The following is a 26,392-nucleotide window of genomic DNA, read 5'->3' on the forward strand; positions in this document are numbered from 1 at the left end:
CATGCTTTTGTTACTTCCAGGCTTGACTATTGCAATTTCTTATTATCGGGTTGTCCAAATAGCTCTCTCAAACATCTACTGTTGATCCAAAATGCTGCTGCGAGAATACTGACAGGAGTTAGCAAAAGAGATCATATTTCCCCTATACTTGCTTCTCTTCACTGGCTTCCTGTTAAATCCAGAATAGAATTTAAAATCCTTCTTCTGACATATAAAGCTCTTAATAACCAATCTCCATCATATCTTAAAGATCTGACAGTACCATATTATCCTCGTGGAACTCTTCGCTCTCAAACTGCAGGCTTACTTGTTGTTCCTAGAATTTCTAAAAGTCGAATGGGAGGCAGAGCCTTCAGTTATCAGGCGCCTCTCCTGTGGAACTTGCTCCCAGTTTGGGTTCGGGAGGCAGATACCCTCTCTATTTTTAAGACCAGGCTTAAAACGTTCCTTTTTGACAAATCTTATAGTTGGGGCTGACTGGGTGACCCACAGGGGTTCGGCTTGTGTCTTCATTGCACAGCTGACTCCCTCTTGGACGTCCCTTCGTTCTGCCTCTAGTCATGCTGCTATAGGCCGAGGCTGCTGGGGGACTTTTCTTGACGCACTGAGCCCTTCTCTATCTACCTTTACATTTAATATGTATACCGTTATTGCAGTACATTCACTCTGTTTCCCCCTGTGCTATTTCTCCGAGTGTCCCTGGTCCCAGAGCTGGATGCTTCAGATCTGCGGTCGATGTTCCACCAGCTGGTCCAGTCTCCATCATGTCCACTGTGGGATGCTGCTGCTGACCTTCCTCCAGCCCTCTGCTTCCAGCTCCCCTTTTCCACCAGTCAACTCTGCATTGCCTTCACTATACTTGTTATGCTAACTTACATACTGTTTGAATTTTACTGCTAGTTATATATGGAGTATGTTTAATGTCAGAGCCGTACACCATAAGAGTAAACTATGAGTCAGTTTTCAATGTTAGCTTATACTTTGTTTGTGTCACATATCCTGTCATGCATGTATCGAAATGTGTGTTGTGTTTTCCTTGCTTTCCCACCCCTCCCTCTTCTCCCATCCCTCCCCCTTGCCCTCCTCTGTCCTTCTCGACCCGCCCGGCCAGCAGGCAGATGGGTCCCCCCTATATAGAGCCGGGTTCTGCTCGAGGTTTCTTCCCTGTTAAAAGGGTGTTTTTCCTTGCCACTGTCGCCTTTGGGCTTGCTCTGGGGGTCAGGCATATGGGTTCTGTAAAGCGTCTTGAGACGATTTGACTATAATTGACGCTATAAAAATAAAATTGAATTGAATTGAATTGAATTGAATTGAATTGAATAGCTGAAACTCTTCTATCACACATCACACGTGGGCAATGTGTCTTTATTAGTTAAAAGACAGGACATTGTAATTGTAAGATGTCATTGATTTACACCTGCATTTTGTACTTTGTGGCGCTCGGTGTGCTGTTTGCATGTTGGACATTGTTTTACACAGACACCACTGAAGAAGAAAGGTGCCGGAAGTGCAGGTCTCACTGCACGTTGTTATGTTGTTGTTCAGAAGAATGTGTTCGCCGGTAAAGACCGTGACAGAAGAAACTGTGATAAGTGAATAATTTAATGCACCGTTCTTCAGTAAACAAGAAAGACTGAACGACCGTCTCCGCACATTTTATTTAAATAGAAGCAGTTAAACGTATCAGTTCTCCCCTTTGTTTTCCCGACCACGGTCAGGAAGCGGACAGCAGGAAAGGCTGACAATAGATATTGTCAGTAACTACACAAATATGTTAAGAGCTCAGATAACGACACAATGTAACAAATAAATACAATAACATATAGGCCTACGCCATTTGGTTTAGCCCGTGGACGCGTCTTTAGCAACCACCACAGCAACGGTGGAAAACGTAACAATGTAACAATTCCATTCCGAGACGTGAAAGATTCATCGTAATAACAAACAAACCAAAGATCATACACAAGAACTGAACGACTATTGTGAAATTAAAATGTATATGTTTTTTGCTAGAAATGTCACCAAAATGCTTTTTTTAAAGTCCAAACTGTCTTAAATAATGCATTTTCCACCGAGAATGAAAGGAAAGGCCACTATGTTTTCATTTTGAGAGGCCCTGCAGCAAGCAGTCACGTGACCTGTCGTCAGGCCAATAGAAAATAATAGGGAGAAAAAAACATAAACATTTTACAATTTTCAGACCTTTATTGTGAGACTGTTATGTTTTGTTCTGTGGACAGACATAGGTATTTCACGTTTGGCCATGAGACTGGGTTGATAATTTATACATATATTTATTTCTTTACTTTATTTTACTTTATTCCTTCAGTTTATTTTTGTTTTTACCTTCTTAGATTGGAACCTGACATCCAGCTGTTACCTGTATCTCTCCAGGAATTAAGTACAGTTGGTCAACTTGTCCTGTTGATTATTTTATGTAAAAGTCTGGCTTGGAATTGATGGCTGGGTTGGGTGGGTTAGATAAGGTTTTTTTGCTCTGTGTTGTGTTTTTACTCTCTCCTTGCTGTGCATGGACAGGATTGTCTTTTTTGTCTAGAGTTGACTCTGTGCTTTGCCGATTTCCTGTCACTACTTTATATCCTTACCATGTATTCGCAAAAAGATTCAATAAAAATATCTTTGAGAAAAAAGTTAACTGTGGTCTATGCACATTAGATCATTGATAACATTAAATATAACATAATAAAGACAACATGGTTTTCAATAGGTGCTTCCTCAAGTCTTTCTGATAGTTTTCTGCTAGCCTACATACTACAGTACAATGCTACATACTACAGTATAATAAAAAGATAGTAATAATAGTACTAGTAAAATAAAATTCCTGAAATTAGGGCTTTTTAGTTTTGATGTGCCACCCCAAGATTTTAAGCGGCCCCACCTGGTCACCCCTATAAAAAATGTCTGCACATTTCTTCTAGAAATGTGTGAATGTGTGTTGAATCTATTTTGGCTCATTTGTCTCTTTGTTGTTCTGTAGTTTGTGACAGCAGCAGTGTATTTTATGTTGCAAAACTTTGGCTTTTTTGTTGATTTTTTTTGGAAAATTGACTCATTATAATTGATATTTAAGTCACTTTTTGAAATTAATGCAACTGCGTGTGTGTGTGTGTGTGTGTGTGTGTGGGTGTGCTCAGGTGCTGGCTATACTTGTGGGGACCAAATGTCCCCACAACTGTAGAAAAAACCGAATACAATGTCACTTGTGGGGACCTCATTTCGGTCCCCACAGTTTTAAACAGTGTTTTCTTGGCCATGTTGTTGTTACTGAAAAAAGTAAAAGTGCAAAAACGTTTCTTTAGGGTTAGGCATTGTTTTGGTCTGGGTTAAGGTTAGGGTTAGGGTAAGGGTTAGGGTTTTTTTGGGGAGATATGAATGAGAGTCAATGGTATGTCCCCACAATGATAGAAAAACACAGTGTTTGTGTGTGTGTGTGTGTGTGTGTGTGTGTGTGTGTGTGTGTGTGTGTATACAGTGTTGTTGTTTGAGTGTTTGGGATGCTTTAAAACACAACAAAACAAAATTTGAAGAAAAACTAAGTCACATGTTGCAGGAGAAAATTTGAACCTTCTTCAAAAAGATGCATCAGAAACCTGTCTTTAAGTCATTAGCTTGTGATTTTCTGTCCTTGTGCACATCTGGTATTAGTATTCGGCGAAAGGTGTGTACAGATTGGAGATAAGTGAAAAATCAAAGGCAGCAGAAGCATATTGACATGGATTCGCTAGTTTCTGAAGAGAAAGTTTGTGTACCTGGCTGGTGAAAGTGAGGTGGTAGGTCTCATACTGGACAGGAGGTGGAGTCCAAACCAGAGTGACGGACGTCTCCGTGATCTCCTGAGTGCTCAGCTGAGAAACACCAGATGTGACTGAAACACAGAGAGAGACACAACACTTTGATTGACTCCAGAGTTTTGATAAATATTCCTGTTTGCTGAGGAATTCCTGATGTCCAAATGGCTAAAATGAAGAAGTCAGCTGGTTCTACTCTGTCAAAACTGGATGCAGATTGTCGAGGGCAGGGGTCGGCAACCCGCGGCTCCGGAGCCGCATGCGACTCTTTCAGCCCTCTGTTGTGGCTCCCTGTAACTTTGGAAAATAAATTGTTTTGCCTTTCAGGCGCGTTTCAATGCATTTTAATATAGAGAATTTTATTGTGAAATTACAGCTTTAATTTTGACGTGTCACTCCACCGGATGTGCTGCTGGGGAGACGAGAGCGCAAACTTGATGCAGAGAGACAACACGGAGCTTCCGATCCCCACACGTTTCATGCCTTTTTTTGTTTTACTCCTAGAGAAGCAACACCTGTAGTTTCACATCGTTTTGTACTCAAGAATGGCAAGCCTGTATATTAAAGCTCCACTCCAAGACGTCACGTCCAGCATCCAGGCAGCAGGTCAGAGAGTCAGAGGAGTGTCATCTTGGAAAACAGGGCAGCGACTTACCGGGGAAAAGTTATTAGCTTAAGATAAATAGATAAATAGATTTTACAAGTTAAATAGACATTCGCAAAATATTGATTTCCAGCTAACATTACATAACATATGAGGTCCAAGAGCAAAAATGACATTAACCAAGTAAGATAAATATTAGTGGTAGGACACAATTAAAAATGAATCTATCTAATTAGAGGTTTTGTAATTAATTAATCATGACTGATTAACAAGGGCATATAGAGGTAAAAAAGCGATATATGCAGTGTTGTCTTCATTTTAAATGCCAAAAGGATTTTGCGGCTCCCGGTGTTTTCTTTTCTGTTGGAAACGGGTCAAAATGGCTCTTTGAGTGTTAAAGGTTGCCGACCCCTGATCTAGGGCTTTACTACTGATGCATCAAATCTGGTAAAGCTACAGCGTCAGAATCTTTACAGCAAGACAGTCACTGATACATTGCTATACAGAGACTACAAAGAGTCATAAAACCACTTCAAAGAGCCTCAAAATGACCATTAAGAGACACCAAAAGAAAACAAAAAAGACAACAGACAGACACAAGGTGCATGTTGACAGAACAATGAAGAAACAGCAAAAGCAGACACAAAATCACCTCAAAGAGACATAAAATGACCACAAAGAGATACTCAGTTATCACAAAGACACACAAGGCAACCACAAAAAGATATAAATCAACTGGAAAAAGACACAAATGAACTACAAAGAGACAGAATATGCCTAAAAGGAAAAATAAATCAACTACAAAAAAACTGCAGATTTCAGCTTCAATTTAAAGGAGATTTGTGGCCTTTTAGTCACATATTAATGTAATGTGAATATTTAACCCAATAAAATACAGACATTAAAGAGAAAATTAGATGAATAATATATGAAAATGAAGATTAGTGAGTTGAACAATTTCTTCCTTAAGGTATACTTAGTTAAATCCCAATTCTTCTGTGGAAATTGGCCTCATTTTGTGTGTATAAAACTGTTATAAGCGAGTCCCAGGTCCCCTTTCTCCTGGAAATAACTGCAGCTCTTCATTTCTCTTCTTCTTTCTGGTTGGATTCATGCAGTGGAACAAATGAACCAGCAGTCACCTATTTGTCCTGCTGCTGAGTCTCTTTCCTCTTTGCAAAGATCCAGTTGAGGCCACCATGTTACCAGAAGCAGAGTGATGCGTCGGTCTCAGTCAAATCGTAAACCATCTGCTCGCTGGCACCACAACAACGAGACAAACTGTTCTACCTGATCTCAGGTGTAAAGTGCTTTTATCATCAAGGTTTGCATCCAGGTTTGTCATTTAGGAGCCACAGTGGCTTGACTTGAGATTAGTGAAAAAGGAGTCGACAGTCAGTTTTTGAGATAAAATTTAAAATACTAAAATATTTTCCCAAAAACAAAGCTACAGCTGCAAACAGCACTGCAGCGGGATGATCAGGTAGCCGATGATGAAGGATCAGCTGCTGACGTCTGTCTTTTTAGTTGGTTTTCATTTCTTTGTGGTTGTGTCTCTTTGGTTATTTTGTGTCTCTTTGTAGTTACACTGTATCCCTGTAAATGTTTTCTGCCACTTTGTGGCTATTTTGTGTGATTTTGTGGTTGATTTGTGTCTCATTGTTGCAGCTGTTAATCTCATTTGTAGTTGTTTTGTAGTTTAATTGTGTATCTCTGTAGTTGTTTTTTGTCTTTTTGAAGCTGTTTTGTGCCTTTGTGATTATTTTGTGTCTCACTGTTTTTGCAATCATTTTTCTTCTCATTTTGAGTTCTTTTGTGTCTCTTTGAAGTTGCATTGTGGCTCTCTGTAAGTGTTTTGTACTGTTGTACTGTGTCTCTGTGGTTATATTATAGCTGTTTGTATTTGTTTTGTGTCTATTTGTAGTTACTGTGTGTGTCTTTGTGTATACACTCCTGTTGTACTGTGTTCTGTTGGTTTATTATCCATCTAGTTGCAGATGTTTGCCTTCAGTGCGTTTCTATTGTGGTTATAACTTTGAACTTAAAATGTGTTTTGAACAGTTCTGAGACACATATTGACTTTACGTTGTCTCTGTACATTTGGGTTACAGTAAAATAAATCTTAATAACATCTAATGTCTTTTCACAGAGCATGGCTGACAGGCTATTTTGTAATTTAGATAGAATGTGTTTGAATACAAAAATTACCTTAATTTACAATATGTCATAAGTTTAGATTTTTTTCTTGTTTTGGTAATCCCAAGTACTTCAGCAGACGGAAACTGGACCTCTTTTTTTTGTGTGGTTGCATTGCATCTCAGTAAATGCTTTACATCGTTTTGTGGCTGTTTTGTGTGAGTTTATGGTTGTTTTCTGTCATTTAATCTTGCTTTGTGTCTCCTTGAAGGTCAGCCCGATCTCACGAGGATTCGTGAAACTGTCACGTAAGTTTTAGTTTCGGTTTCGTGTGCACCAACACGATTTCGTCATGTTTTTCGTGCCGCTCACCACGAAATGCGCACCAATGTATTTTAAACGGCGGACTTTTCGTGCCACTCAGAACGTATTTCAAAAGAATGTGTATATTATATTTTTAATGTAAAACCGTGGCGAATCCAACGCTATATTTTGCATGACATCGTCCCTAAACATAACCCGAACCATAACCCGAACCATAACCTAACCATAACCTAACCATAAGCCGGTGGTACACTTACCAATTTGCATAGGAATTTCAAGAATGTCCGGCGGCCGGCGACCGCAAACGCGATCACACAAGCAGTATACGCCGATGGACAGCTTAGATCATCATGAATCCGCCGGTATAAACCACTTTCAGATGTGATTACCACAGCGAAAAACATTTCGTGGTGAGCGGCACGAAAAACATGACGAAATCGTGTTGGTGCGCACGAAACCGAAACTAAAACTTACGTGACAGTTTCACGAATCCCCGTGAGACCGGGTTGTGAAGGTATTATGTGTCTTTAGTTGTTTCGTGCAACTGTGGTTATCTTGTGTCTCTTTGTAGTCACTTTTCATGATCATGTGTATTTTTTTTGTGTCTCTTTGTAGTTGCATTGTGTGTCTCTGTAGATGCTTTGCATCACTGTGTGGCTGTGTTATGTGAATTTGTGGTTGGACTATGTCTCTTTGTAGTTATATTGTGTTTTTGTGGGAATTTCTTTGCAACTGTGAAAATTTTGTGGCTCTTTTGTGTGACATATATCAAATCATATCATGACATATCCAACCCGGTCTCACAAGGATTCGTGAAACTGTCACATAAATTAATCTATGGTTTCATGCGCACCAACACGATTTTCTCATGTTTTTCATGCTGCATACAACGAAATTCAAACCAATGTATTTCAAGCGGAGGATATTTCGTGCCACTCAGAACGTATTTCAAACAGATGTGCTACAACCGGAAAAACTACTGCAACGACGGGTTTGATTTTATTTTCATATCTGAATCTTAATCACACCCAGTGGTGTAGTCTACGTGATACGCAGGTATACGCCGTATACCCACTATAAATTTTCCAAATTTCCGTATACCCACTTAGAAATGCGCAAAGATACAGTGCCTTGTGAAAGTATTCGGCCCCCTTGAACTTTTCAACCTTTCGCCACATTTCAGGCTTCAAACATAAAGATATAAAATTAAAACTTTTTGTCAAGAATCAACAACAAGTGGGACACAATCGTGAAGTGGAACGAAATTTATTGGATATTTTCAACTTTTTTAACAAATAAAAACCTGAAAAGTGGGGCGTGCAATATTATTCGGCCCCCTTGCATTAATACTTTGTAGCGCCACCTTTTGCTGCAATTACAGCTGCAAGTCGCTTGGGGTATGTCTCTATCAGTTTTGCACATCGAGAGACTGAAATTCTTGCCCATTCTTCCTTCCAAAACAGCTCGAGCTCAGTGAGGTTGGATGGAGAGCGTTTGTGAACAGCAGTCTTCAGCTCTGCCCACAGATTCTCGATTGGATTCAAGTCTGGACTTTGACTTGGCCATTCTAACACCTGGATATGTTTATTAACCATTAACCATTCCATTGTAGATTTGGCTTTATGTTTTGGATCATTGTCCTGTTGGAAGATAAATCTCCGTCCCAGTCTCAGGTCTTTTGCAGATTCCAACAGGTTTTCTTCCAGAATGCTCCTGTATTTGGCTCCATTCATCTTCCCATCAATTTTAACCATCTTCCCTGTCCCTGCTGAAGAAAAGCAGGCCCAAACCATGAGGCTGCCACCACCATGTTTGACAGTGGGGATGGTGTGTTCAGGGTGATGAGCTGTGTTGCTTTTACGCCAAACATATGGTTTTGCATTGTGGCCAAAAAGTTCAATTTTGGTTTCATCTGACCAGAGCACCTTCTTCCACATGTTTGGTGTGTCTCCCAGGTGGCTTGTGGCAAACTTTAAACGAGACTTTTTATGGATATCTTTGAGAAATGGCTTTCTTCTTGCCACTCTTCCATAAAGGCCAGATTTGTGCAGTGTACGACTGATTGTTGTCCTATGGACAGACTCTCCCACCTCAGCTGTAGATCTCTGCAGTTCATTCAGAGTGATCATGGGCCCCTTGGCTGCATCTCTGATCAGTCCTCTCCTTGCTCGAGGTGAAAGTTTAGAGGGACGGCCGGGTCTTGGTAGATTTGCAGTGGTCTGATACTCCTTCCATTTCAATATGATTGCTTGCACAGTGCTCCTTGAGATGTTTAAAGCTTGGGGAATCTTTTTGTATCCAAATCCGGCTTTAAACTTCTCCACAACAGTATCTCGGACCTGCCTGGTGTGTTCCTTGGTCTTCATGATGCTCTCTGCACTTTAAACAGAACCCTGAGACTATCACAGAGCAGGTGCATTTATACGGAGACTTGATTACACACAGGTGGATTCTATTTATCATCATCAGTCATTTAGGACAACATTGGATCATTCAGAGATCCTCACTGAACTTCTGGAGTGAGTTTGCTGCACTGAAAGTAAAGGGGCCGAATAATATTGCACACCCCACTTTTCAGTTTTTGATTTGTTAAAAAAGTATAAAATATCCAATAAATTTCATTCCACTTCACGATTGTGTCCCAATTGTTGTTGATTCTTGACAAAAAATTAAAATTTTATATCTTTATGTTTGAAGCCTGAAATGTGGCGAAAGGTTGAAAAGTTCAAGGGGGCCGAATACTTTCACAAGGCACTGTATGTATCAGTATGTTTTTTTGACATCACGTTCACTTTCCCGTTCATAAATTCGTCTTCTCTGTGTCAGGAAGCGGTGAAGCTGGATGGGGCGGGGGAAGGTGTCTGGCTGAGAACAGGGCTCACTAAAGGCCGACCGCGGTCCGGATCCGGACCCAGACGCCGTCTATACGGGTGTAAATTTGACAGGTCGCTTCTATTTTACCGGTGCAGCTTTCCAGTGTTTATCATTGGTCTGTCAGCTCTTAAACGCACAGACCAATTATGTATGAGTTCAGGCAACCCACATGACGCTACTCAGCCAATGACGTCGCTGAATGGCATCGCCGCTCTGCCTTCAAAAACCAACTGAGAGATGAGCGACAAAGAGGACAGTAGTGATGGAAGTTCGGCACTTTTCAGTGAGCTTTTGGCACGGCTTCCAAAGACAAGCTGGCTCTTTCGGCTCCCAATTTATTATTGTTTGTAGCCTCATTTTAGCCTAACCAGGCAAATATGAATCATTTGTGTTTTGACAAAAACTTTTTCATTCAGTGTTTTTATGAGAAGCCTTATAATTGACTCATTTTGTGCATTTGTTTTGTTACAAAAACAGGCATTCTTACTTTTGTTTCATATTTCAATCAAAATTTTTTTGCACAAAAACAAATGAACAAAACTCTGCACATGAACCCACAGAACCAGAACAGAAACAGAACCAAACTCAGTATTCAAACAGTATAAATGTCCTCAGTGTAGGTTGACATTCAGAAAAATCAGAAGCCCGAGCTTGGATGGGCTGTTGGATTAGGTTCATTTTGTCGTTGTATACTATACAATAGTTTTACTTATTTAAACCGAGAAATCGAATAGAGTTGTTTTTACCTTGCTGACATGTTTCGACAGCTTCTGCTGTCTTCCTCAGAGCGTCATCTGACGTTTGGTGAAGTGTCCTTTTTATCACGTGGTCGGCTTGACAGATCCGTCAGAATCTGTCAAAACCGACCACGCCTCCCGCCGTCCGGTGGTCTCCAGAGGATGGTATCCCAGGTATGCGAAAGGATGTAGGCCCCCTCGACCCGGTTCATAGTGTGGCCCGCCCGCTTCATGATCTCGATGGCTTCCTTGATCCATCGTCTCTGTTTGTTAGTCTCCGAAGTTATGATCCTCCCCCCGTCCCAGTCCATAACGTGGTTCTCTCTTCTGCAATGATCCGTGATGGCTGATTTTTTTATTTTCTTGTTTGGCTTTTTCCTTTTTGTGCTCTTGTAAGACGTTCCAGTAGTTTCCTGTTGGCATTCTGTTTGGTGTTCCTTTCTTCTTGTTTTGAATGACCTGCCTGTTTCACCAATTTATGTTTTGTTGCATGATTTGCATGGTTTTTCATAGATGATGTTACATTTATTGTCCGGTTCTATTCTGTCTTTTGGATGAACTAATAGCTGCCGGAGTTTTGTATGTGGTTTTACTGCAGTGTTGATGTTATATTTTCTCATAATGCGTTGAACCAACCAACCAATACAACGCATAGTAGTGAAGAAGCCTGAGGCCTCCAAACATGTAAAAAAATTCCTGCTCGGTCATTTTTGGGTCTAGTGACACCAAATCGGACACACTCCTACTAGACCACCCCCTGACCTTGCATATTTTTTTTCAGAGTTAGCTCAAAAGAGGCCCGAGCACGGCCCTGTTTCTTACTCGAAGATTAACCCTTTAATTGTCCAAATGCTTCAAAACGGGCTAAAAAGGTCAAAATCTCACACATTCCTTAACCAATTTGGACCAAACTGCACAGGTTCTATATATAGAGGCTAATGTGAACCCCTGGGTATATGTATCTTTGCGCATTTCTAAGTGGGTATATGGAAATTTGGAAAATTTATAGTGGGTATATGGCGTATACCTGCGTATCACGTAGACTACACCACTGGGTGTGACTAAGATTCAGATATGAAAATAAAATCAAACCCGTCATTGCAGTAGTTCTTCCGGTTGCAGCACATCCGTTTGAAATACGTTCTGAGTGGCACGAAATATCCTCCGCTTGAAATACATTGGTTTGAATTTCGTTGTATGCAGCATGAAAAACATGAGAAAATCGTGTTGGTGCGCATGAAACCATAGATTAATTTACGTGACAGTTTCACGAATCCTTGTGAGACCGGGTTGACATATCATACCCATAGCAACTCTTTAGAGACCACAAGAGACAAAAAATAACAACAGACACAAAACTACAAAGAGACATGACACAACTACAATGAAACACAAAATGACCACAAAGTGACATGAAATGATTACAAAGAGACAAACAATAACCACTTGAAAGAGACATATAAAGTGATCACTTGAAGAGAAAATACAATTTCAGTTGACACGGAGCCTGATGAGTGAGAGATTGACACGAGAATTGTACAAGTGTGTCCCAGCAGTGTCCAACACATTTTTTGTGCCCCACATTTCAGTTGTCTGTTTACGTAGACTGTGTCTGTGCTATAAATGCCACATCTGTGTTGTCAAAATGGTGAACACATATTTTAAATATTGAAATTTGGTGCCCCTTCACAGGTACAATTTTATGTAACTTTGAGTACAAAATATAAACAGTTCATTATGTTCCAGCTGTTTTTTTCTTTTAGACAACTGAAAAACTAAACTTTAAATCCAACCAATATAGTTTTATGTCATTGTGTGCACTTCTTCACGTTGTATTATTTTTTTTTTTAGAATAAATCCACCTCATGTCTGTATGTGACACGACACACATCTGTTCCACAGTCTGCTCATACAAATATACAATATACCATATTGCACTTCACGACATGCCTCCTACAGCTGTGGCTGCAGAAAACTGCCAGAAAAAAACTTCATTGCTTTATTTTGAAATTGCTGACAGTGCAGCGAAAACACAGGCCTGCTGAACAAATACATGCATTTATTCAGAAAATATGTTTTCCCTGCTGAAAATTCACATCTTATGTCACTGCAAAATGTGAATCTCTAAAGCTGGCAGGGCAGCACAACTCTTGTATAACTGCACATAAATCACAGATTCGTTTATCTACAGCAAGTTCCTCATAAAATTCGTGGCTGAAAAATTCAGCGCTCACTAAGAACATGACATAATGTTCCCGTAAGCAACAACCGACATGTAACACATGCACTGCACGAACAAAGAAACTGCTTCCAGCTCTGCAACATCCTTCCATCAAAGAGCACAAAATGTTAAAACTTAAAAAGACAAAGTAGATGAGCATGTTTTCCTCATCTGATCTCACCTGCTTTTAGTCTATGTTCATCAGAGTGTGTCCTTTTAAAACACTGTTGTGTATTAAATGTCTGTGCTTGAAATGTTCTTTAAGCTTTTCATTACGTTCAGCTGCTGCAGACATCTACAAAGAAAAAACAACTACAATGCAATACATAAAGACTACAGTCACAAAACAAACGAAAAAGACACAAAGCACCCTCAAAGCAACACAAAAGACCTATTTCAACATCTTGCACTTTTAAGTGGCTACTAACACACATCTACAAATTCAAAAGCAAAATAAAGATTGCACAAATTTTATGCAAAATGCAAACCAGAGTGTTTCCCAGCAATGACTTTTAAGAATTCTGAAGACTCTTAAAGGCATGAAACAACATTAAACTATTAAAACAGCACAAGCTTTATTTTCTCCGACAACCATACTCAAGGTCTTATATATCTGATTTACACTAAATTGTAATTTTATGAAACAATTCTTTAGTTTTTGATATTTTTGCAGATTGCAGGCATGTTCTAAAGGTAAAACTGAGGTCAAATCCTCTATTTTAACGATGTGGATTTATTAAAGTGTTTTTTTTTTTAAGTTTTTAAATATTTTAAATTTAAATTCTTTTTTCATTTTTCACTGCAATGTAAAGTCCTGCTCCTTGATAGCAACAGCACAACCATGAATAGAAGTAGAGAGAACTTAAAAATGTTTACTGTGCAGTATGACCTCACGAACAGACCACAGTACGTGAGGCTTCAGGACTGTGTGTCTGATGTAGTCGTCAGCAGCATGGGGGCCCCACAGGGGACAGTGCTCTCTCCCTTTCTCTTCATCCTGTACACATTGGACTTCCACTACAACTCTGGGAGCTGTCACCACCAGAAATTCTCTGATGATACAGCCATTGTTGGGTGTGTGTCTGATGGGGACGAGTGGGAGTACAGGACGGTCATCTCGGACTTTGTCGATTGGTGTGAGCGAAACCATCTGCAGCCACCTCAGACTGCACCGGTGAACATCCAGGGTTTGGATATTGAGACAGTGGACTCATACAAATACCTGGGTGTTCACCTCAACAACAAACTGGACTGGTCACACAACACAGAGGTCCTGTACAAGAAGGGCCAAAGTCGTCTCCACCTGCTGAGGAGACTGAGGTCCTTTGGAGTGTGCAGGACTCTGCTCCGGACATTCTATGACTCTGTGGTAGCATCTGCCTTTTTCTATGCAGTGGTCTGCTGGGGAGTAGGGAGCACTGAAAGGGACAGAAAGAGACTGAACAGACTGGTCAGGAGGGCCGGTTCTGTCCTGGACTGTTCCCTGGACTCCATAGAGGAGGTGGGTGAGAGGAGGATGTTGGCAAAGCTCACATCCATCATGGACAACCGCTCTCACCTACTGTGGAGTCTTTAAGTAGCTTCTTCAGCAGCAGACTGAGACACCCACCCTGCAAGAAGGAGCGCTATCGCAAGTCATTCATTCCATCTGCTATAAGACTTTATAACATCAGCATCACTGGCTGATGTTAACTTAAACTGGACTTTATCACATCATCCTTTATCACATAATCTGCACAGTTCTTGCACTATTTGAATTTTCTTGTACTTTACATTATTCCATCAGCCACTTTTTCCATCCTTTTCGTTGTCGTTGTTTACACACGCTGTGTTTAGGTCTTTCGGGTACATTTAGGATCTTTCTGTTAACCGATAGCTCTAGTTTAGAGTCTCTTTTTGTTCTCGTTTGTGTTTGTTTTTACGTCGTGACTAGTGTTCTCCGTTTTTCTTTTATTTGTACCTCTTTTCATTTCTTTATAATAAAAAATCTTTAAAGCCAAAACCATCTGGCTCTTATGTTGCTTCCCTTACCCATTTCACGAGCCAGGGTTGTAACACAGAGATAGTTCCCTGATTTCACCAAGGAGCACAGAATTTTTAGTGTTTATAGTATCTAGTTAGAGTAAACCATTTATTTTTGTAGAATTTTTAAATGAGACATGTATAAAAAAAGTTAATTATATAAAATATATCAATTTTAAGCTTATTTTTTTGCAAGAAGAGAACTTCACAGCTCATTAGTTCAAGAACAATCAGAAAATTCTATATCTGACAATTTTTTCAGTTTTTACAGTTTCTGGCTTAGAAATGGTATAATTTGGACTATTCCTTAAAGATAACACGTCTTTCAAATCCCCAGCAAGTTTTTGGGGTTCAGAGGGTTGAAATACTCTGAAGTTCTGCAGGGAAAATCATCTGTTGTAGTATTGGTCGTCAAAACAATATGATGATTTAAATAAAGGATATAGCGATAAACATGAAAACTTAGATCTTGGTTACAGCAATGTGTTTCTGCAGGTGCATTTGCAGGGAATAAACTAAGAAAAGACCAAGAAGGGGGTTGAAGAAGCATCGTATCTATAGATCTCTTTCCATTTTTATCTCCTTCTTCTGTTTATTTTCATTTCTGGGGTTTCCATTCAAGTATTTTTGCATGACTTCCAAATGTACGAAAAGCAGGTAGATGGAAACATACTCAACATCCGTCCCTTGACTCCACTAAGTGGTCAGTTGCAGTTGGGAAAACACTTAACACTCTGAATCACACGTGTCTGTCCAGCGTCAGGCTACTCAGGGATTCATGACGCAGCATCTGAAGGGCATCTATAGGCAGCAGGTCTGTTAATGAGGCAGTTCCGTCACTAGAAACCACTGCAGCTTGGAGCAGCTCCAAACAGACAAGCTAACACGCTAACGCACCCTGACAACAACAGCATTGAGAAAACACAGCTAAAAAAAGAGGCAAATTGCTCTGATGTTGCAAATAATGGTGCATTGAATTGGCAAAATAAACAGAAATGTCCTTAATACAGAAAGCAGATTTTAAAGTTGCCTGGAGCAGAATTTGAAGAAACAGTGAGATAACTGACATTGAAATGCAGATGATGGAAAACTCACAGTGAGCACGAAAAAAAGACAAATGGCAAACTGCCCAGTGTCATTTGTTTGGTCCAATCCACAAAATAAATGCATGTGCTTACATATCAAACGTGTTACAAACCGCGAACCCACATGAACACCCAAAACAATGTGGTGCTGCATGCAGAAGTGCATTTAAACATGACAGCTGCTAAGGAAATGTGTGAATTTACAGGCTTGTTGCAAACAGAAAGTTTCCTTACAGCCTGAGAAGATGCAGGTGAAAGTTTATGTGAGAGAATGTGGTGTCAATAAAAAAATTATTTATTTAGCACTTACCTGGGGCAGGTGTTGCTAAGTGTAGTGCAATAAATAACACACAGACGAGTTTGTGGGTGGTTAAACAAAGCTCCAAATAGGTTCATGAAAATCCTGATTCAATTTAAGCACATTAATATACTTTTAAAGACATGTAGGCAGTATTTTGAACCTTTTTTTAAAAAAAGCAATCATTTATGAGAGGTAAGGAGGAAGTTACCAAGTGTGAAATAAGGACATCTGAGATTAATTGGCTAAATGATTAAATGCTGCTACCCTCACTCATCAGCATCAAAAATACTAGTCATTCAGATTAATTATTAATATTTTCTGAACCATTAGCGTCCCCAACACCCACTGGTGGGTTTGAAAGGAGAAACACCAATATTGCACTAAGCTGGAAACTATCCCAGATAGCAAACTATGGGTGAATCAATGTTGAATCTATGTTGAGACCTAACGTCGAAATTATACAGAAAGCGCAAGGTTGATAAAATGTTGAGTCAACGTTTGCTTACATAGATTACATGTTTGCAAACATAGATTCAACATTAATTAAACATTGACCTGTCAAACATTTTAATTAAACCAAAATGCAATGTAGATTCAATGGTATCTTTTAAACACAAACTTCAATGTTGACAAAATGTTGTTGAATCAACGTTGATCCAACCATCAGTCTTCAACCGTAACCACAATTCAACCTTCTTAACCCTAATTCAACATTGATTTAACATCTTTTGCTATCTGGGTAAAGTGTGATTTATGGTTGAAAAGCAAACGTTGACTCAACATTTTATCAACCTTGCGCTTTCTGTATAATTTCGACGTTAGGTCTCAACATAGATTCAACATTGATTCACCCGTAGTTTGCTATCTGGGTAAACACTGAAGCAATTCTTTTTAAAAAATTTTGGCAGGAAAATGAACCAAATCTTATATTTCCCCCCAAAAAACTTTAATCTACGTGTATCGGTTGAAACATTTCTCAAAAACAAATTGTTTGCTTCAACTTCTTTAAAACACCAAAAATCTTGGGCTCCTCAGCAATGAACAATGAAGCCGCGACTGACTTAACTGCACGACAAAAAATTCAGAGTACTTAGATCATCTGCAGGTAGTGTTTCCACATTGCAGAAAGAAGAGGAAAGTAAAACATACTCGATCCATAAAATAAATGCAGCATGGCTCAAAACAAGTAAACTGAGGGACAAGTTGGTGGAAGATACATTCAGCATGATGAAATATGTTTCTAGACTTAATGTTCAAAATAGCGTGGAAAAACACAGTTTGTATAGATTGTAAAGTTAGTAAAATAATTCAATATCTATAGCATATGAAGGTCTGATTTAGTGTTGGCAACAACTGTGGGCAATTGGTAAAATGTTGTACATGCTGATTTCAAGCTTTTTTCTTTTAAAAAAAATAATCAGAGAAACATTTTCTTTTAACTGAGTGGACACTAGAAGCCGTCTGTAGCTTCTACTGCAACCTGCAAGCTTTTAGAGAACATCAATAAATTGTAGTGTCTGTCAATAAGGGGATGTTCAGCAAGTGGGGAGTTCTGGGTGCAATTCTATATATTTATTATACCTCTAGCTCTTATCTAGCTCGAGCTCTAGCTCTAATCGATTCTTACTCTTGCTCTTCCGGACATCCTGTAAAAATTTGGTGAAAATCCGTCCATGACTTTTTGAGTTATGCTGTTAACAGACAAACACACACACACACACACACACACACACACACACACACACACAGACGGACACACGGACGGACAGACAGACAAACGGCATGGCGGAGGTATGCGCTCTCCGAGTGCTTTTCTAGTTTCAACTTTAATTTAATGTTTAGAAGAATAAACTTTCCCAACAGGATTAGTGACATTTTCTCAGTCACGTGTAAGAAAATGGGGGTTGTCCAATCACTTTCTCCTCTTCAAAGAGCAGTTTGTTTAAATCTTTGTCAGAAACATACCTTAGCCCTCTGGATGTCAAGCCCTGCCAGCAGTTTAAAAGGCATGTTATCTTTTATAAAAATCACCAAGGGGACACAAGCCACTGTATTATTGTGCCAGTCCCAAGCCCGGATAAATATAGAGTGTTGTGTCAGGAAGGGCATCCAACGTAAAACTTTGGCCAAATCATCATCCGGTGGAAAATGGACTACTGTTGGTCGAAGAAGGAGGGGAGGAAGGTGTGTTCATGGGAAGAGAGAGAAGAGGAACACCAAGAGTCTAGGACTGAGAGGAGGGACTTTGAATGTTGGAACTATGACAAGACTAGAAAAGCACTCGGAGAGCGCATACCTCCGCCATGCCGTTTGTCTGTCTGTCTGTCCTTCTGTGTGTGTGTGTGTGTGTGTGTGTGTGTGTGTGTGTGTGTGTGTGTGTGTGTGTGTGTGTGTGTGTGTGTGTGTGTTTGTCTGTTAACAGCATAACTCAAAAAGTCATGGACGGATTTTCACCAAATTTTTAAAGGATGTCCGGAAGAGCAAAAGTAACAATCGATTAGATTTTGGAGGTGATCCGGATCACCGTCTGGATCCAGGATTTTTTTGAAGGTCGAAGGACAATTGAGAGATGGCCGCCATCTCTCAATTGCTGTTAACAGACAAACACACACACACACACACACACTCACACACACACAGACGGACCGACAGACAAACAAACTCCGGTGATTACATAACCTCCTAGCGGAGGGAAAAAGGTAGAGAGCTGCTTGACATGATGCGAGGAGGAAGGTGGACATACTGTGTGTCCAGGAGACCAGGTGGAAAGGTAGTAAAGCTAGAAGTCTAGGAGCAGGGTTCAAGTTGTTCTATCATGGTGTAGATAGGAAGAGAAATGGAGTAGGAGTTATCTTCAAGGAGGAGTTTGTTAGGAATGTCCTGGAGGTAAAAAGAGTGTCAGATCAAGTGATGAGCCTGAAGCTAGAAATCGAAGGTGTGATGTTCAATGTTGTTAGTGGGTATGCTCCACAGGTAGGATGTGAGCGGGAGGAGAAGCAGAAATTCTGGTTGGACCTTGATGAAGTGATGCAGAGCATCCCAAGAAGTGAGAGAGTTGTCATTGGTGCAGACTTCAATGGACATGTTGGTGCAGGAAACAGAGATGATGAGGAGGTCATGGGCAGGTTTGGTATCCAGGAGAGGAACGCAGAAGGACAGATGGTGGTTGACTTTGCAAAAAGGATGGAAATGGCTGTAGTGAAAACTTTCTTCCAGAAGAGGCAGGAACATAGGGTGACCTATAAGAGTGGAGGTAGGAGCACACAAGTAGACTACATCTTGTGTAGACGGTGTAATCTGAAGGAGATCAGTGACTGCAAAGTAGTGGTAGATGAGAGTGTAGCCAGACAGCATAGGATGGTGGTGTGTAGGATGACCCTGGTGAGGAAGAAGATGAAGAGGGCAAAAGCAGAGCAGAGGACCAAATAGTGGAAGCTGAAAAAGGAAGAGTGTTGTATGACTTTCAGGAAAGAGTTGAGGCAGGCTTTGGATGGTCAGGAGGTGCTTCTAGATGACTGGACAACTCCAGCAAATGTGATCAGGGAGACAGGTCGGAGAGTACTTAATGTGTCATCTGGAAGGAAAGGAGATAAGGAGACTTGGTGGTGGAATGAGGAGGTGCAGGAGTGGATCCAGAGAAAGAGGTTAGCTAAGAAGAAGTGGGACACTGAGAGGACTGAAGAGAGTAGACAGGAGTACAGGGAGATGCAGCGTAAGGTGAAAGTAGAGGTGGCAAAGGCCAAACAAGGGGCTTACGATGACTTGTATGCTAGGTTGGACAGTAACGAGGGAGAGACTGACCTGTATAGGTTGGCAAGACAGAGAGACAGAGATGGGAAGGATGTGCAGCTGGTTAGGGTGATAAAGGTTAAGGATGGAAATGTGTTGACAGGTGCCAATAGTGTGATGGGAAGATGGAAAGAGTACTTTGAAGAGTTGATGAATGAGGAAAATGAGAGAGAACGAAGAGTAGAAGAGGTGACTGTTGTGGACCAGGAAGTAGCAAAGATTAGTAAGGATGACGTGAGGATGGCATTGAAGAGGATGAAGAGTGGAAATGCACTTGGTCCTGATGATATGCCTTTGGAGGTATGGAAGTGTCTCGGAGAGGTTGCAGTAGAGTTTCTGACTGGGTTGTTGAACAGGATCTTAGATAGTGAGAAGATGCCCGAGGAATGGAAGAGAAGTGTGCTGGTGCCCATCTTTAAGAACAAGGTAGATGTGCAGAGTTGTGGCAACTACAGAGGAATAAAGCTGATGAGCCACACGATGAAGCTATGGGAAAGAGTAGTTGAAGCTAGACTAAGGGCAGAGGTGAACATCTGTGAGCAGCAGTATGGTTTAATGCTAAGAAAGAGTACAACAGATGCAATATTTGCTTTGAGGATGTTGATAGAGAAGTACAGAGAAGATCAGAAGGAGCTGCATTGTGTCTTTGTAGATCTGGAGAAAACTTATGACAGGGTGCCAAGAGAGGAACTGTGGTTTTGTATGAGGAAGTCTGGAGTGGCAGACAAGGATCTTAGAGTGGTGCAGGACATGTATGAGGACTGTAAGACTGTGGTGAGGTGTGCTGTAGGTGTGACAGAGGAGTTCAAGGTGGAGGTGGGACTACATCAGGGATCAGCTCTGAGCCCGTTCTTGTTTGCTATGGTGATGGACAGGATGACAGACGAGGTTAGACAGGAGTCTCCATGGACTAGATGCAGATGACATTGTGATATGTAGTGAGAGCAGGGAATAGGTGGAGGAGAAGCTAGAGGCATGGAAGTTTGCCCTGGAAAGGAGAGGAATGAAGGTTAGTCGCAGCAAGACGGAGTATCTGTGTGTGAATGAGAGGGACCCAAGTGGAAGAGTGAGGTTACAGGGAGAAGAGATCAAGAAGGTGGAGAATTTTAAGTACTTAGGATCAACAGTCCAGAGCAATGGAGAGTGTGGAAAAGAGGTGAAGAAGCGTGTACAGGCAGGCTGGAGAAAAGTGTCCGGTGTGCTGTGTGATAGAAGAGTTTCAGCTAAAATGAAAGGAAAGGTTTACAAAACTGTGGTGAGACCAGCCATGTTGTTTGGTCTGGAGACAGTGTCCCTGAGGAAAAGACAGGAGGCAGAGCTGGAGGTAGCAGAACTGAAGATGCTGAGGTTCTCTTTGGGAGTGACCAGGATGGATAGGATCAGGAATGAGTACATCAGAGGGATAGCACATGTTAGAGGTTTTGGAGATAAAGTCAGAGAGGCCAGACTGAGATGGTTCGGACATGTCCAGAGGAGAGAGAGTGAATATATTGGTAGAAGGATGCTGAGTTTCCCACTGCCAGGCAGGAGGCCTAGAGGAAGACCAAAGAGGAGGTTTATGGATGTGGTTAAAGAGGACATGAAGGTAGTTGGTGTGAGAGAAGAAGATGCAGCAGACAGGGTTAGATGGAGGCAATTGATTCGCTGTGGCGACCCCTGAAGGGAAAAGCCGAAAGGAAAAGGTCTTTTATAAAAATCACCAAAATTCCACCATTTATTTCCAAAGGATTTTATGACAATGAGAATATTCAACTTTCAATTCCAAGTTTCTCTCTTTTAATGATTTTTGATATTCTAATTGTGTTCCCCTGCTCAACACACACACATAAGTAGTCTCTACTTTTAGTCATGATTGTTCTGTTTCCATAGAGGTGTAGGACTTTCTATTACAATGAAAAATGGGCCCGCAGTGAGCAACGATGTGCAAAAACAGCCAAAGCATTCAGAAACCATTTTGGGTTTCACCAGATAACTGATCTCTTTCCTAATGGATGCTATAAACCATCCATTTTGCAAAGATGACATCTGGTAAAAGTAGTACAGTCTAGAAAATTAAAAAATAATTGTATGCAAGCTGTGTCAGTATAAACTGGCAGATAACCACTAAATTAATGGATATGTTAGAAAATAAATGGAGTATACTGACTTTCAATCCACTGTACTTCATGATCACATCCAGATTGATCACAACCATTGTTTTCTTACTTTTGGCCGAGTTGACTCCAGTACACTACAATTTATATTTAAGTGACAGGAAAATTAGTCACAAGGACCATCTTTAGCCTGAAAGGATATAAATAAATGTGAGCAAATGTTTCTCAGCTGAAAAACTGGAACAAATCAAACACTGACACTGATTAGAGGCGTGAATTAGTTGTGTAACTGGATATCATTTGCAGTTAAAACAACATGATCTGTTCTAAGGTAGGAGGAAGCAGTTACGGGACAAACAAAAGAGGATCAAGAACAGAAAAAAATGGATTTGACATCTGGTTGCACAACAGCACAAAATAAACCCAATGAGCTAGAATTTGCATTGTTTTTAGATTGTTGGGGGTTTTTTTTGTTTTTTTTTGTTACATAGTTTGTAAGAAGCCAAACACACTGAAAATGTGACTGTGTAAAAACTGTCACAAGGCTTTAAATGTTGTCTTTAGATCAACAACATTCAAAGCCTTGTGATCCGTTTAAACTCTTAATGAAGGTGCTACTGTTAAATATGTCTGAGCTACAGGGTTCCAAAGATGGCTGGGTTTTGAAAGCTGTCCGGCTGACTTCATATTCATTTCAATGGGGATTTTTAACTTTTTTTTTTTTTTTTTTTTACAAATTTCGTAAAAGCCATATGATAAATTGCTAAAAAAAAAAAGACATACCACACAATTTCTGATCGAGCTACACATTAAGATATGTAATTCATATTGGTTTTCTTAAAGCAGTGGGATGAATTAGGCCCTGAAAATTGTGTGGTATATGTAATAATGTTGTGTGTCCACAGGGGCATTTTTTCTTGTATGGTAGCGCGCCGCATCTGAATTATCACCCACTTGGTGGTTGGCACTAGTAGGCCACTATGTGGTCACATTACAGCCCTTTAGACCTTGAGTCCAATAGAGGCGTCGGACCAACATGACCACTTGGTCTCTTTTATTATGAAAACAGTTCAGTGAAAAGTATTTCTGAAGGCATCTGAGGCGAGAAATAAGCTGTACAGGTGCTGAATCTGTCTTCATTTTAGTTCAACAATGGCTAGTTTAGACGTTTTATGAAAGTTTTGGAAGGTCTCAGACCTCATTTGCATAAAGTAGAAGTCAAGTCTACTTTATCCAAATGAGCTGCAGGCAACTCAGGGGTGACATACTGCAACAAAGCTTGAAACGCACTGCAACACAACCAGAATGCAGTGCCGAGTGTTTCACATATAGACAATGAATGTGAAGCGAGAAATTGACAGATCCTGTGGACACACACCTTAAGCCGAGAAATTGTATTAATTGCATTTCAGTTCCCCATTGATAATGACATTGATCCTTCTAAGGCATTTATTTTATCAAAGATTGTAAATTTTGTTTGGTTCAACTCACCAGTATCACAGTGAGGTCCAGTCCTGCCTTCCAGACACTGGCTGCAGTCTGGTCCGGTGAATCCTCGCCGACATATACAGCTTCCTCTGACACACTGTCCTTTGTTTCTGCAGTTGTTAGGACAAGCTTTGGTGGTGCAGTCCGGGCCGGTGAAGCCAGCATCACAAACACACTTCCCGTTCGCACACTTCCCATGTTTGCTGCAGTTGTTTGGGCATACTTTATCAGAGCAGTCATCGCCAGCAAATCCATCGTAGCATACACACTGTCCATTGACACAGTGCCCCTTGTTGTTGCAGTTTCTGGGGCAGGAGTTTTCAGAGCAGTCATCACCAGTAAATCGGTCATCACAAACACACTGTCCGTTGATGCAGCGCCCCCTGTTGTTGCAGTTCCCGAGGCAGGAACTTTCAGAGCAGTTGTTGCCGGTGAAGCCGCTGTCGCAAATACATTTACCATTAACACACCTCCCACGGTCGTTGCAATCATTAGGGCAAACCCTCTGAGCGCAGTCTGGCCCGGTGAACCCAGGGTTGCACACACACTGTCCATTAATGCAGTTCCCCCTGTTGTTGCAGTTTCCTGGGCAGGATTCGTCCGAGCAGCTGGGACCTGAGAAGCCGTCGTCACACACACACCTGCCATTCACACACCTGCCTTGGTTCTTGCAGTTGTTGGGGCAGGTGCTCTGGGAGCAGTCTGGACCGGTGAAACCAGGATGACACACACACTGTCTGTGAACGCACCTCCCGTTGTCGTTGCAGTTTCCAGGACAGTCTGACTTGCTGCAGTCCAGCTCGCTGAAACCGGGGAAGCAGATGCACTTCCCGGCCACACAACGACCCTGATTGCTGCACTCGTTGGGACAATCAGTCTCTAGTTTCATGGAGCAACCAACACCTGAATTGCAAGGACAGGTTTGCTGTTAGCATGGTTTACTAATCAATCTACATATAGAAAAACATATACAGCGTCCTCCATAATTATTGGCACTCCTGGTTAAGATGTGTTGAAAGCCTTAAAATAAATTCAGTTTTTATTGCAGAAGCATACTCCATCCATCCATCCATCTGTCCTCTATACACCAGTTTATCCTCACTAGAGTCACGGAGGGGCTGGAGCCTATTCCAGCTGACTCAGGTGAAGGCAGGGGACACCCTGGACAGGTCGCCAGTCTGTCGCAGGGCTACATATACAGACAAACGATCACTCTCACATTCACACCTATGAGCAATTTAGCGTAATCTGTTAACCTCAGCATATTTTTGGACTTTGGGAGGAAGCCAGAGTACCTGGAGAAAACCCACACATAGATATTAGGTGCTGTTTTGTTGGGAAAAGGTACAAAGTATTAACATCAGCAGTGCTAAGATTTGATGTAAAAGAATTATTTCTTAATGTGAGATTTTTTTCCCCACTGAATAATTGCACTTGAATTAAAGGTTGGATTTTCCTCTTTTTATCATCATTTTTTAAGAGAAAAAAAAAGAATTTATTAGAAGCTAAAGAACACATCTTAACCAGTGGTGCCAATAATTATGGAGGGTGTTGTATTAGGTATTATTTAATTGTATATTAAAAAAAACAATCAATGAAATGGTTAAATGACCCATACTGTGCAACTTTTCAGCAAATTAGTCAAAGTCTCACATGTCCCCAGAATAGTCTTTCAATTTTTCAGCTGAAAGTAATGCAAAGATGCTTCATTTCATTTCTTGTTCGAAGTTTCAGTTTCTGCAGCTTTAAATGCCACTGAGCGGCTGCTGTCCATGTCCCCTTCAGGAAGAAGACTCTCTCTGCATCTGTACACTGAGCAGACAGCTATGAATGGATGTGTGAGACCAGCACTGCTATTGCTTCTAACTTTATCTCTGAATGATTGTTTCAAATGGAAATATCACTGAATTCACAGAACAGCTGTTGTTTTTACTCATTTTTCAAGATCAAAATCAGTTTTGAGTTACAGCTTCAAAGTCTGCTGTGCATTTACATGTCATCTTAATGGGCTGTGTTTCAGTTTGTCCTTAAGAACTGTTTGTGTTTGACAAAAATAATGTGAATAAGAAATCCTTTGTCAGGAATATGGTTGTATTAAAATGCAGCATATGTGAGCACAGAGATCACAAATAAAAACTGGCTGAGTTTCAGCGGCGCTGAAGCACAACTAATGACATGAAAACAATCCTTGTTGACTGGTTTCAAATTAGAGTTTCCACCATCTCTGAATGTCCTTCAGCATTACGGTTTCTACAGTGTCTGCCTATGGGCCCTTGATCCTATCACAGCATTATAATATTCCAGAAAGAGACAAAAGAACTAAAATCAGACTCAAAAAGTTTAAATGATTAAATACAAGTGCAAAAATGATGTAAAAATTGTCACAAATGTTACACAGAAGAGATATATTCTGCATGGAACAGCTACCGGGGCTAATGCTATTCTGAGCAAACAGAGAATCAGCTACCTCCGGTAAGACCCATGGTAACAGACATTATTACTAACTGGTGCATTAACTCTGTGGTAGCAGCCACACACTATTTACAGCATCTGGAGTACATGATGGTGAAATGTCGACTATATTATCTGCAAAGGGAGTTGTCCGCTATCATTGTGATAGCTGTTTACATCCCGTCCAGTGTTAATAACAACGACACACTATGTGAGCTCCACACCACGGTCAGTGCACAACTGACGACTCACCCTGACGCTGTTTTTGTCATCCTTGGTGACTTCAGCCATGTAAACATTAAGACTGTCTTTGCCAGTATATGAACTTTGCCACAAGGGGAAACAGTATGCTGGATTTAGTGTACACAAACATACAGAATCCCACAACCCCAGTTAGGCAGTTCAGACCACACATCACGGCAGAAACGGTCGAGGCCAGTACAGAGAACCATTAGAAT

The 26,392-nt window shown here is 40.8% G+C and overlaps 1 protein-coding gene across 2 annotated transcripts in view; it reads right to left on the reverse strand.

The window, feature by feature from the left end:
* LOC110969783 (tenascin) overlaps nt 1–26,392 on the reverse strand; it is a 181,257-nt gene that overhangs the window by 122,551 nt on the left and 32,314 nt on the right. For both annotated transcript variants that reach the window (XM_051955119.1, XM_051955120.1), the window contains exons 5-6: nt 23,487–24,386; nt 3,771–3,886 (exon numbers count right to left, since the gene is read on the reverse strand). In XM_051955119.1, the coding sequence (XP_051811079.1) occupies nt 3,771–3,886; nt 23,487–24,386 (1,016 nt within the window). The remainder of the gene's footprint in view (nt 1–3,770; nt 3,887–23,486; nt 24,387–26,392) is intronic.

Source organism: Acanthochromis polyacanthus, chromosome 11, assembly GCF_021347895.1.
Source record: "Acanthochromis polyacanthus isolate Apoly-LR-REF ecotype Palm Island chromosome 11, KAUST_Apoly_ChrSc, whole genome shotgun sequence".
NCBI lineage: Eukaryota > Metazoa > Chordata > Actinopteri > Pomacentridae > Acanthochromis > Acanthochromis polyacanthus.